The sequence below is a fragment of the Heteronotia binoei genome, chromosome 2, assembly GCF_032191835.1.
Source record: "Heteronotia binoei isolate CCM8104 ecotype False Entrance Well chromosome 2, APGP_CSIRO_Hbin_v1, whole genome shotgun sequence".
Taxonomy (NCBI): Eukaryota; Metazoa; Chordata; class Lepidosauria; order Squamata; family Gekkonidae; genus Heteronotia; species Heteronotia binoei.
In genome coordinates, this window is record NC_083224.1 from 29604688 (window position 1) to 29618465 (window position 13778).

The 13778-nt window shown below is 42.4% G+C and overlaps 1 protein-coding gene across 3 annotated transcripts in view; it reads left to right on the forward strand.

Moving 5' to 3' along the window:
• LOC132566061 (serine/threonine-protein phosphatase 4 regulatory subunit 1-like) overlaps positions 1-13778 on the forward strand; it is a 51104-nt gene that overhangs the window by 27656 nt on the left and 9670 nt on the right. For 2 of the 3 annotated variants that reach the window (XM_060230738.1, XM_060230736.1), the window contains 8 exons: positions 2463-2621; positions 4468-4622; positions 5956-6398; positions 8101-8321; positions 9330-9419; positions 11016-11201; positions 12641-12802; positions 13632-13732. In XM_060230738.1, coding sequence (XP_060086721.1) covers positions 2463-2621; positions 4468-4622; positions 5956-6398; positions 8101-8321; positions 9330-9419; positions 11016-11201; positions 12641-12802; positions 13632-13732 — 1517 coding nt within the window. Of the gene's footprint in view, positions 1-2462; positions 2622-4467; positions 4623-5955; positions 6399-8100; positions 8326-9329; positions 9420-11015; positions 11202-12640; positions 12803-13631; positions 13733-13778 lie in introns of all 3 variants that reach the window. The other variant, XM_060230737.1, reaches the window with a different exon arrangement.

Here is a 13778-nt window from a genome sequence, read left to right on the forward strand (position 1 = left end):
CGTTAACATTGTTGCAGAGGGGCTGCATATTATGTAGAGCAGAAAGAAGGGTAATCAGGAAAGCATTTTAAAAATCCATCATTCCTAGGTTATGTGCACTATGGTCCTCTTCCCTGAAACAAACAGGGAAAACGTCTGTGACAAGGAGCTCCGTGCATGCCTTGTAAGCTTCTGCTCCCGGCCGTGGAATCTACATTTACAGTTGTATTTCTGAACAGCGCCTGTTTTTTCCACCACCTTTCATTAAGGAATTGAATCATCTACTGATATAAAAAGAAAGCTCTTATTAAAAGGCTTGAGTCTCACACTTATCAATATAGAAATAAGTTCCTGTGAGCGGCAGATGGAGAACTGCAGCTGAGGACTGCTGTTATTTTAAAATGTAAGGGAATGTTTTCCCGTGGTTGCCATGATACATAGCCATATATATATATAGAGAGAGAGAGCGCTTCTCTACATTACTCAAGAAAGGAGAGGGAAAGAAAACAGCTGCAGTTCACAGCAAGTTATATTGGAAAAAGAGAGCCACTGTGGTGTAGCAGTTAAAAGTGTCAGACTATGACCTGAGTTCAGATCCCCACTCCACTCTGAAGCCTACTGGGTGACCTTGTTTTCTGTCAGCATAACATGCCTCACAAGATTGTTGCATGGATGGACTGGGGTGGGGGGTAAACACATAGGGAGTGGGTGCAGCTGACAGCATGTGTTTGGTAGACAAAGTCTCTGGCATCTCTAGTTAAAAAGATGAGGAGGTAGGTTAGAGGGGCTAAGGCCCAGCAATAGAGCATCTGTTTGGTATGTAGAAAGTCCCAGGTTCAAACCCTGGCATCTCCAATTAAAGAACCTGGACCCTGGAGAGCTGTCACTAGTCTCAGTACTGATTTCGATGGACTTCAGATCTGAAAGTAGATGAGAGCTTCATGTGTTCTTGGAGATGATGTGAGAGATCTCTGTCAGGACACTGGAGAGCTGCTGCCCGCCAGAGTGGACAAGACTGACGTTGATAGACCAACAATCTGACTTGGTGCAAACCAGCTTCATGCGTTCATGTGCCCCCAGCTTCTTGGAGGAAGGATGGGGTCAGGGCTTTTTTTGAGCAGGAATGCACAGGAACGCAGTTCTGGCTGGCTTGCCATCAGGGGGTGTGGCCTAACATGCCTATGAGTTCCCGCTGGGTTTTTTCTACCAAAAAAAAAAAAGCCCTGGAAGGGATCAATTTAAAATGTGATCACTTGACAGAAAAGCAATAGGAGGCCAACAGAGAGAAAAGAGAGAGAAAAAGATTTGGAGGAAAAAAAGTGTGGAAAGGGCAGGGAGACTTTTAAACATGCACAGTTCAGCAAGTCACAATCAGGGTTTCCCCTGTTTTGCCGTCGTGTCAAATAAAAGTTCAGAAAATAATTTGTAACAGCACCTAGAATGCAGATAGGAATCCCGGCTCAGGAGGGAATCAAGCCGACATGAGAGCAGGCTTCTGCTGACATAGCCTTCTGCATAGCCGATGATCCCAGCAACTTCCAAAGGCATGAGCTTTTATTTTTTCCTTCGTCTGCCAACTGATACCTTAGCAAAGAGGGAAACTTCACTTACAAGCATGCTTTAGCCAGGAGACACAGAAACGAGTTGCGCTGAGCCTGTAAGAATGGAGGAGTTCAGTAATGTCTGCATTTGATTGATAGTGTCTGCCCCAAGTGCTTCCTACCTCTCCTACCCCTGTTCTTGTTCTTTGGCTCGCTAAGGGTGGTGACTGCGATTGACAACTTTATTTTGGAAGGGCAATCCTTCATCTCAGCATTCCTTCTTTAAGCCCTGCTGAAAGGGCATGAATATTTTGGAAGTAATCTGGCCCTACTCTCACCTTCTCATCCGAGTTGGAAGTAAATCAGATGGACGGACAGCTTGGGGTGACATGACTATTTGCTTACAAGCGTGGTGTGCATCTAGCATCTGTAGCCGCAGTGTCACCAAGATTACCGTGACATGAGCGTTTATTTTAGATTTCTCTGCTAATGTCACTTGGATTCACTTGGCCTTCTTTGTTACCAAGTGCTAGTCCGCAGGAGGCTTCAGAAAGCTAGCTTTCAGTTGTTAGATAATTCTTAAAAAGTAAATGCATTAAGAGCTGCAGTCCAAACCAATGATAAAAAGGCTATTTCAGAACTGGATTGCCAAAAACCCCCTAGTGAGTGGGTTCTAGATGAAGTCAAGCCTGAAACTCTCCCTAGAATAAACTGAGGCTGGTCACATTGTGAGAAGGCAGAGAGTGACTGGAAAAGACAATAATGCTGGGGAAAGTTGAAGGCAGCAGGAAAAGAGGAAGACCCACCATGAGATGGATGGACTCCATCAAGGAAGCCAGGGCCGTCAGTTTGCAAGTTGTGAGCAAGGCAGTGGTAGGACGCTTTTCAGAAGTGACTTGATCATTAGAACTGATGTGCTGTTTCTTTACTTTATTTTGACAGATTCCTAAGTTTTTCGAGCTTTGCTCCGATAGCGTTTGGGGTATGAGGAAGGCTTGTGCCGAATGCTTTATGGCTGTCTCGTACACGACGTCACCTGAAATTCGGAGGAGCAAGCTGTCTCCCCTTTTTATCAGTCTCATCAGTGACCCTTGCCGATGGGTAAGTAAGAGGTGGATTAGCTCACTCTAAATGACAGCTGCGCCATGATAATTCTTACCAGACTTTTTTGAGAAACGAAAAACGTACTTTGTCAACTCTGAACAGGTGAAATGAGAACTATCGATGATGAAGTGGTTTAAAACCTATACTGCGTATCACCCACCCAGAATAGGAAATAATTCGTGGGAGAAAGGAATCTTACAAAAACAATTTTCTTCAAATGATCATTGTGATCAGCTATCAAACTAGATCTTAATCCATCTTTTGCCATGTGGAGAGCAGTTGAGCTGAACTGCTCTTTCTTTTCAAGCAGTGTAGCCAGTTCTGTGGTACAATCAGCCAAAGACTCTGACTGACTTAACTGATTTTTGCCCCAGACCAATGCTTAATAGCAGGGATGAATTCTAGCACTCTGGGCCAGTAATGGGAAACTGCTTTAAAAAGCTGGTTTCTCTGTGCAGATCTCCTTCTGGACTGGCGTCCTGTCTGAAAAAGATGACTATGCCACTGGATCATCATATTCAGAATCTGGTCTGTGTATGTATATCTTCCTGGTGGATTGGGCCAGGGCACACAGTGCCAAATAGATCTGCAGCTCTGAGTACATGTTGGCAGGCATAGAGGCTCTGAGCTGAAGGGAACAGCAGCTGTGCCAGACTTGCTTCATGTTTATATATATGGAAAACCTTTTTTTCAGGAAACCAAAAAATTATGCATGGGGTGGAAAGAGTTGGCAAAGAGAAATTTTTCTCCCTCTCCTAAATACTAGAACTCGAGGGCATCCAATAAAGCTAATGGACAGTAGGTTCTGTGTAACCAACTGAGAGCCAGTTTGGTGTAGTGGTTAAGTGTGTGGACTCCTATCTGGGAGAACCGGGTTCAATTCCCCACTCCTCCACTTGCAGCGGCTGGAAGGGCCTTGGTTAGCCATAGTTCTTGGTAGGAGTTGTCCTTGAAAGGGCAGCTGCTGTGAGAGTCCTCTCAACCCCACCCACCTCACAGGGTGTCTGTTGTGGGGGCAGAAGATAAAGGAGATTGTAAGCTGCTCTGAGTCTCTGATTCAGAGAGAAGGGTGGGGTATAAATCTGCAATTCTTCTTCAAAAGTATTTCTTTACACAGAGAGTGATTAAAGTGTGGAATTCACTGCCAGAGGATGTAGTGATGGCTACAGGAATAAACAGCCTTAAAAGGGGATTAGACAGATTCATGGAGAAGAGGTCTATCAGTGGCTGATAGACTGAGGGGAATCTCCACTTTCAGAGGCACTAATCCTCTGAATCCCAGAGCCAGGAGGCAACATCAGGGGAAGGCTTCAGCCTCTATGACCTGTTGTTGGCTACCCAAAGGAACTAGACTAGACGAACTACTGGTCTTATCCAGCCAGGCTCTTCTTATGTTCTTAACTGTAAGGTTTGTATAATACAAAATAATACATTATCTCCATTGATATGAGATTGGAATATGCCATGAATCTACATGATAAATGCTGAACATTTGTTCTTTGGTCTCACACATGCACACACATATAAATACAAAAAATAAAATAATAATAATAATAATTGAAAAACAGTACTTTGGGCCAGCTTCACAAAACTGTGCTCACTCGTGCAATAAAACTATATATAGTATTGCTTTTGTTGCATAAGTAATCTTGTGTTTGCTTTGCTCCTAAAAGTTTTTCGCTTCTTGGTTAATATAATATAAAAGGTACTAACAATTACAAGTCAGAGCTGATTGTCTTTTGAAATATATTCAGGTAACAAAGTGAACTGTGGCTTGTGAATGCTTCGCTCACAGACGGATGGTTCCATTGTATCTTTTTCTTTTCTTTTTCTAATATTCTAGGTTCGCCAAGCTGCTTTCCAATCCCTTGGACCATTTATTTCTACTTTTGCAAACCCTTCCAGTGCTGGTCTCTACATTCGGGAAGATGGGACTCTCAGCATCCGGCCTTCTAGCCCCCGCCCAACAGGCAACAATACAAATACCATGCCATGCAGGTACAGTGATTTGACCTTGAACAAAATCAGTAGATCTGGATGCATGTCCTTCATTAGCACATCGCAGAAATCAGCACAGTTCAGCTACAGGGCTCATTGCATTGTCGTAATTGTTCTGTTTGTTTGGTGTCTACCCCAGTGGTTTCCAGTAATTGATCTGTGCGAGAAGGACAACTTTGAAATAATAGGCTCAAGTCAAGATGTTTATTTGTGACTTGGCCCTCACAGGGGCAATAATAGAAGTCCTTCCCTACTGTCATGAAGGCATAGGGGGAAAATATAACAGTGGAATCGGGAGATTCTGTTTCTATTTTCTATGATTTCTGTGATTGCTTTCTTTAAGTGTTTGAAGGGCTGTCACTTAGAGGAGGGCACGGAGCTGTTCCTGTTGGCAGCAAAGGAGAGGACTTGCAATAGTTAAGCGTGGGAAAGTACTGCCTGGATATTAGTAAAAATGTTCATCAGTGGAATCAGCTACTTACTGATCCTCACTGGCAGTCTTGAAGCAGCAGCTGGACAAACACTTGTCAGGGTTGCTAAAGGCCAGGGGTGGCCAAACTTGCTTATTGTAAGAGCCACAGAGAATAAATGTCAGATGTTTGAGAGCCACAATGCAGGAAGGAAGGAAGATGGGAGGGAAAGATGGAAAGAAAGCAACTTTAATTTTGACTGCATTCTCCAAGCCGGCTGATGAGGGGGCCTTTGAGAGCCACACAATATATGTGAAAGAGTCACATGTGGCTCCCGAGCCACAGTTTGGCCACCCCTGCTCTAGGCTGATCCTGCATTGAGCAGGGAGTTGGACTAGATGGCCCCTTCCAACTCTGTGATTCTGTTTGCTAGATTCAAGTCCAGTAGCACCTTAGAGATCAACTTTAGTAGTGGGGTATGAGCTTTTGAGAAGCAGAGCTCTCAAAGTCATCAAAAAGCTCTCTTGAAAGCTCATACTCCCCAAATTTTATTGGTCTTTAAGGTACTACTGAACTCAAATCTAGGTATTCTGCTTCAGAGCAACATGGCTACACCAGGAAACTGTTTTTATTTGAAATCTCCCGGATTCTGCAATTTAGAATTCAGAGTCCATTTCCAGTCTCAGCCCAGCTGGATTCCTGGCAGAAAAATAATTAATGTCTAAGGACACTTTGGTAGTGTGAAACCAACTGTGAGCAATTTTATGGTGTGTTTGTGAACAGAATTTGATTCCAAAAAGGGAAAAAAGGACATCTATTGTGATTGAAATCTCCCTAAGGTGTAACGTTCAAAATGTTTGACTCAGAGCATTCGTTGTGGAATTGCCCTTTTAACACTGTGACTAACAGGATTTCCTTATCAGCTCAGAGGAGCCCGTGGAGAATAAATCAGAATCATTGACGGAAGGACCTTCTAATAGCTGCACATCTTGCTCTGGAAATTCAGCTGCACCAGGAGAAAGCTCAGTTGCACATAATCATTCTGAGATAGATCTGACTCGACTGACTGAGAGTGAAAGCGTTGCCACTCGTATAGCCCAGGATACGAAAGACTGTCAGGTCAGCAATTGCAAGGGAATGAACTCCAGGGTTCAGTCTGCAGAAGACGTGTTTAATACTTTCTTATACTGGCGTCCTCCCCTTCCGGACATTAGTCAGGATCTGGAACTGCTTCAGTGCAAAACAGAGATGCACGAAGAATGCTGCTCGGCATCAGAAGCACTTTGTAACAACTGTGTTGCCAGCAGCGAAATCAAAAAGGTGCTGCAAAGTTTGCAGGAGCACATGGATGACCCTGACGTCCAAGGTTAGACCCTACCGTTTGCTTCATTTCACTTCCTCAGAGTTTTATGCATTTAAAATGTTTACATCGCTGTTCTAGCAATTCAAAGCAATTAACTAGTAAACTACATAAAAAAAGAAAATCAACAGGTAAGAAGCTGAAGACCAAATAGAAGAACAGTCAACAATACTAGTCATGGCCGGAGGTGGCCTGCTATGTCCACGTGGGGGTAATGCTACATTTTGACTGCCGCAAAATGACCTGTGTAGTGGGTTCTTCAGTGCAGTGCAGGTTGAAATATAGAAGCTGAATTGGGAGGCTCTATGAGTTTTTCAGATGTCTTGTGAGAAGCATTCTTGTGTAAGCCGCTATAAAGGTTGCAAGGCAATTTAAAAAAAAAAAAACGTTGCTTAAATTCATACTCTGCATATCTGCCCTCATAAGGGCCATCAAGGCAGCTAACAACTTAAAAAGAAAAATAATTACATCAGAATAACTATTAAAACCAACAGAGCACATTATTAAAACAATTAAAATCAAAATTAAAATATACATACTGAAACATTAAAAATGCCTATTAAAATCTTGGGTCAGAAGGAGAGATCAGTGAGGGAACACCAGAGGAAACAAAAGAGTCTTCAACAGAAAGGGACAGATGAGTGATATGATGGAGAGGAAATTATAGTAGATGAAGAATGAGGAGAGAATAGGAGGGGGAGAGCAAAATATGCATACAAAGGGGAGCAGTACAAATATAAAAAAGGTGTATTTCTGTATTGTTGTATATGTCAAGGTTTTATGCAAAATGGTATTTACTAGTCTGAAGTGATCTACAACCTGACTATGGCTATGAATCCAATTGCAAACGATAATAAGAAATTATAATAGTGCTTGTAGTTGAGGCATGTTGATTCCAATAGGTCTCATATGCTTTGGGTACTGTACTCTTGTACCTTTTCTTTGAACTCAAAACCTTTAAGAAGTATGGTTGAAAATCAGTACATAAAAGGTTAACGTTTCCTTGTCTTAACTGTTTTATTGACATGAAAATAACTGTCGTATTGTTAAATGAAAGTTTTCTCCAGAGTTTTGTCATTCATGGTGCAGTCCTAATTAGCATTGCATCCTTGTAAATACATTGACTTCAATGAGTGTCATTCAGTTGCAGAGCCATCCTAAGCAGAGTTCTAGCCTCAGAAGGCTGTAGCTTTCCTTAGGAGTGCACTGTTACAGTCCTGATACCAGGAATATACAATGATTTGTTTTCCTCTGTCCACTTTTATTATTTGGTGAAAAACTTTAAAAAGCACAGTGGCATATAGAATGTACATGAGGGAGAATATTACATATGAAGCTGCCTTATACTGAATCAGACTCTCAGTCCATCAAAGTCAGTATTGTCTACTCAGATTTGAAGCAGCTCTCCAGGGTTTCAAGCTGAGGTTTTTCACACCTGCTTGCCTGGACCCCTTTTAGTTGGAGACGCCGGGGATTGAACTGGGACCTTCTGCTTACCAGGCAGGTGCTCTACTACTGAGCCACCGTCCCTCTCCATTTATCGTTTCAATAATTTGTGAACCCAAGTGTTAAAGCTTATGTTGTGAATCTTTTAAAAGGTTTTTCTTCTTTTTGTGTATGAGCATCTTTCTGAAATAGATCATTAGGACTGGTAAGGGGAGGCTGTTTAGAAAAAGTAAATTTCACTGGACTTGTTCCCTCCAACCAGCTCAGGTGCAAGTGTTGTCTGCTGCACTCAGAGCTGCTCATCTCGACTCTGTCAACGATTGTGGCGCCAAACAAGATGAAGAAGTTAACAGCAGCGGCCAGGAAGAGGCATCCCTTTTGGACCCCGATCACAGCACAGGGAATGAAGAAAGAAGCTTGCCTTCATCGCCAACCCAGGGAGAGACAATTGATCCCCCCATTCCAACTATAATGAAAAATGTGGTGAGTCAATGGAATGAGCAAGAAATGTGTGCTTTCAGGGCAGGCTGACCTTTTGTTTGTCAATCATCCTGTACCTCCATAGAAGTCCATTTGTTTATTTTGACTTATAGCCTGCCGCCATGAAAAATCAGGGCACTGAGCCTGCACTTAAAATAGAAGCCAAATGTAACTAACCAGTCTCATTCAATTATATCTAAATGCCACCTTAACCCCAGCCACTGAAAGCCAGCCAGATGCCAAGGGCTTGTTCCCAATAGATGATCGGGCTGGCAAATCTCCAGGAGACAGGACATCATGATGGGTTGGTCACTAATAGTGCAGTCCTTAAGTTCATAGGCTCAGTGTTTTTATTTATTTATTTTATTTACCACCTTGCTGTTTTGTTGAGGCTGGATTATAGCATTCTAAAGCAGTTCAGTAAAGGCCAGTATAAGGCCATAAGCAGAGTAATAAAACTGGGTAACACGTTCAATGTAAGGGGGGGGGTATTCAAAATTTTTCACAGTCTACCTTGTCAGTGTTTCAAGTGAAAAATCATTATACAGTAGGTACAGAATTGCATATCAAAAGACAGTTGAGACTATTGTAATCAGAAACGCATTAATAAGTAATGTATCTGTTTCAGAACATCACTATCTTTAAATTAATCCTGCGTATTAAAGAATTAAAGTCTGCGATTGAAATGAAGTCAGTAGTGTCAGTGCTGAGCTAAGATAAAAATGTTTCTGCTGTGTCTTGAAATGATTAAACAGGAGTAATAGGAATCCATTTAGGTGTTATTTTTTGTGAATAATAGATTTGCAATAGTCATTTAAAAATTGCTCTTATTTGTCAGGTATGAATGCTTGTATTATATCTTTGTATGGCTAAAATAACTTTTACTTTCATTAGCACAGTAGCCTGAATTGAATTCTCAGAGAAACACTGATTGCTTGTATTGTATTTTAATGCATTATTCTAGATCATCTACAGATAATTTCATTTGTTTCATCTTGCACATTTTTACAGGATGTAGAAGAACTACTTAATGGGACCGACAGAGCTTTAGAAATAGAAGATAATGATCCACCCTTTGAAGAAGATAAATCAAAATTACAGGTTGTTACAAATATTTCTTAATCAAGCACAATGAGGTTCTGTTCTAAAACTTAAAACATTTTGTTTAATCCATTGTTCAGAAAACAGCCTTTGTTACTTGCTTCTGGCAGAAAAAAAACAGCACCCCATATATGACGAACACCAAGGGCCTTATCCAAGCCCACTTTCTCAACCTAACATGAATAAAACTTAGTTGGCCTTAAAGGTGCACATCTGCTGCTTTGTTCTGTTGCTTCAGACCAACGCGGCTGCCTACTGGGATCTATCTACATGAAGACAGTCTGGATTTATACAAAATGAGAATGACCATGAATGCGAGACAAAAAAGGTTATATACTAAAATGATTTTTAGTATTGTACATGCCTCGTAACTTGCATGTATGTTGAAGATGACGCTTTACTTTTCTCGATGGTGCTCTAGAGGAGAAAATCATAATCTTTCAAGTATGCCCTGAATGAGCACTAACGCTTCAGGTTGGATTGAACCAGCTGGCTTTGACTATTAAAAAAAGGGCTTATGCTGAGGATTGTAGAACCTGCATGCACAAAACCTGCCACGGGAGGTGGTGGCAGCTACAAGCATAGACGGTTTCAAGAGAGGATTGGATAAACATATGGAGCAGAGGTCCATCAGTGGCTATTAGCCGCGAGGTATAGATGGAACTCTCTGTCTGCAGCAAGCGATGCTCTGTATTCTTGGTGCTGGGGGACGGGGACAAAGGTCCATCAGTGGCTATTAGCCACAGTGTATTGTTGGAACTCTGTCTGGGACAGTGATGCTCTGTATTCTTGGTGCTTGGGGGCGGGAGGGGGGAACAGTGGGAGGGCTTCTAGTGTCCTGGCCCCACCGGTGGACCTCCTGATGGCACCTGGTGTTTTTGGCCACTGTGTGACACAAAGTGTTGGACTTGGATGGGCCATTGGCCTGATCCAACATGGCTTCTCTTATGTTCTTAAAAGCCATATGGGACAGGGGAGAGCCTTTGGGCAAGCCTGAGTGAGAAAAGGTATTGGATCTAACTCTTCCCTTTTCCTGCATTCTCTTTTGGGGCAGAAAGCAATCCATTTTGAGTACATCTTGGGCATATAATATATGAAGACAGATATGTATTTGTTTTGTTCGGGCGTTACTTCCTTTCTGCTCACATTCATAGCATCTGCAGAGTATGACACCTAACAGCCCCCTAAACTAGATTTTGTTCCAGAGGTAATTGTGCAAATTAAGACATACACTCAGAACAAAACTTTGATCTACCTGTGTGTACGTGCATGACGTACAATTTAATAATTCACGTGGCTTGTTATTCCTGATGCTCCTTGGTAATTCCTGATCAGCCAGACCTTCCTTTTTATCTAACTAATCAATCAAGCGCTGTGACAATAAAGTAGCTGTTTTGCAAGATGAAGCTGATAAAGTTTGGCCTGATGCTACTGTTCTGTATTGGCTGGTTTCCACTGGGCGTTTGCCATCTGGATGGGAGATCGAATGCTCTGACAGGTGCCTTTCATTGCTGATACGTTCTCCCTCATGTTTAATTTATTATTATCAATGATTTACTGGTTGGTTGGGGTTTTTGTTTTGTTTTTGGTCTTCAGGATATCATACCTCAGCCTTTACTGGACCAGTACTTATCAATGACGGACCCTGCTCGAGCACAGACGGTTGATACTGAAATAGCAAAACACTGTGCATACAGTCTTCCTGGTGTGGCTTTAACATTGGGGAGACAGAATTGGCATTGCTTGAAAGACACCTATGAAACCTTGGCATCAGACGTACAGGTAAAAATACATAGCAGTCCAGAACTGTTTTGGCCCCTATGATGGTGGCGGTGGATGGTGTCGTCAAGTCATATGTGACTTTTGGTAGCCCTGTAGGGCACTTTTTTTGAACCTGTGGGGTACCTTTGTGATTCTGACACAGGGTGATGGGCACAGCCTTCCCTTCCCTTTTATATCCTTAGCTCATCGAGTCACAGATTTTGAGCAGAAGATGATACTTGCTTCTTATTTTTTAATACAAGGGTTAAAAGGACTGAGACCAATTTTGCAGTTGCTGGAGTAAACTTAGGATCCTTATCTCTGAGCAGAAGAGCCAGGGTTTCCAGAGTGTAGGGGACAGTTGGTTGATTAAAGGCTTAATTTAGTGATTCCTTATTTTCTCAAAGAACCTGCATTCAAGCCACAAGGGCAGATTCTGTCAGAATTAGGGCCTATTCAGAAATCTCCCCATTGTAGAAATAATAATCAGTCCTGTGAACAAAAAAGCACAACCATCAAATGGCTGCCATGGGAGGCAGCTCCAACCACACAGAGGAAATCTGACTGCAGGGGAGGAAAGGAATAATTAAAAAAAAATATACTGGAAAAAGGAGCGAGATGGGGTAAAACCAACACTGTGGTGGCAGCTGCCATTGGAATAATCTAATCTTCCCCAGTCAGTTGGATCTCCAGTGGGAAGTCCGAAGCTCTTCTGGGCAAATGCCACACCTGACCCCGCCTACTTTCTAAAAACAGTTGATGGGCACCAGGAAGGATGCTGGCAGGCATTGTGGCTCCCGTGGGCACATGTTCGGGAACCCTGTTGTGGGGTCCTCAAGGCAAGAAAAGAACAAAGGTGATTAGCAACCCCAGGCTTCCTTGGTGGTCCCCCATCCAAATATTAACCAGCGCTGACCCTGCTTAATTTCTCAGATGGGATGAGATTGGGCTAGCCTAGGCCATCCAGGATAGGGCTCTGGATGATAGATGTGCATGTAAGAGGTGAGAGGGGTGGAGCACAAACACCTGCACTTCAAAATGGTGGGTGGGACAGATGACTGGGTGATGACTGGTTCCTGTTAGGGAGGCTAATTGGGAACTGAGGTGTCTTGAGAAGCCGACATCTTGCAGTTCCTTACTGTACATCTGCATTCTCCATTGGCCCATATTCCAAAAAGTAATTGCCACCGTTCCCAAAGCAATAGGGGTTTCTTCCCCATCGTGTGCAGAGAGTAATTCTACACCTGGATACTTTTCTGATCCAGGAAAAAGGAGCTGAAATAGGATCTGAGCTGGTCAGCTTAACCTTGTCTATACAGAGGGGGGAATGGAAAAGAGACCGCTGTTTTGTCTTATTTTCTTTTTGAACCACTATTCTGTGTTTTTAAAGCACTGCATTGGGATGTCAATTGTAAATTCTTTTAACCTTCTTATATTTAATTTTTGTTGACTGTTTGTAGTGGAAGGTGCGTCGGACGCTGGCTTTTTCCATTCACGAGTTGGCTGTTATTTTGGGAGATCAGCTAACAGCGGCAGATCTGGTGCCTATTTTCAACGGTTTCTTAAAAGACCTGGATGAAGTGCGCATTGGAGTCCTTAAACACCTGTATGACTTCCTTAAGGTAGAAGCAACTAGAATTATGCATGCTTTCCCCAATTAGCTTCTTAGAGTCATGGTCCTCATCAAGAGAAGTTTATGGAAAAGTCAGTTCTGTGTAGAGGGGCTTTTTAAACACCCGCCTGCACCCTCCTTTAGAAAAGAGGTATCCTGCAGGGTTTGATGACCCCTGACTCAGCTTGTAACTTCAGCAGCAGAACTCAGCTGCAGACCTGTTTAAGAACAGCACAGCCTTTCTGCTTCATAACCTATGAGCCAGTCCAGATGCACACAGCATCATCATGCACGTGTTATAGAAATCCCTGAAGGTGACTCTACTAGTATCTGCATAGTATGCGTGTAATGGGCCTTAAAATACACTCCCCCTTTAATCTGATGTGTGGGGGTGTGTGTGAGAATTTTTTACAGCCTGCACTTGGGAGACACATGTTTTAATTGAGTAAAGCACTGGACAGTTAAGTTGAAGTTACATAATAACTGGACAAGACTATCAGGACGTGTTTCCCGAGCAAAGTGTCTCTTAAAATACTTAACATTGGAGAGGTAGCAAATTATACACAAACACACACAGGACTACCTTTACTTTTTATGTATGTGTGTATATGTGTGTGTGTGTGTGTGTATGTGTGTATATATATATATAGCGTATTTGCTACCTCTCCAATCTTTGTTTTACACTTCCGTTGTTAGAGGTGATTTGCAGAAAACGTTCTATTGCTCTGAAAAAAGCAAAGCTTTTTTGGAAAGTCTGTAAATGTGTGCTAGGACGCTGAAGGCTTTGGACTTGATTTCTCATAGATTGTTTCCATTGTTGAACACCTTCTTGCTTATAGTTGCTTCATGCAGACAAAAGGCGCGAATACCTTTATCAGCTTCAAGAGTTTGTTGTTACCGATAACAGTAGGAACTGGAGGTTTCGCTATGAACTTGCAGAGTGAGTAAAATGTCTTCTTCAATTTTTGCTCTTGCTATTGGTACGA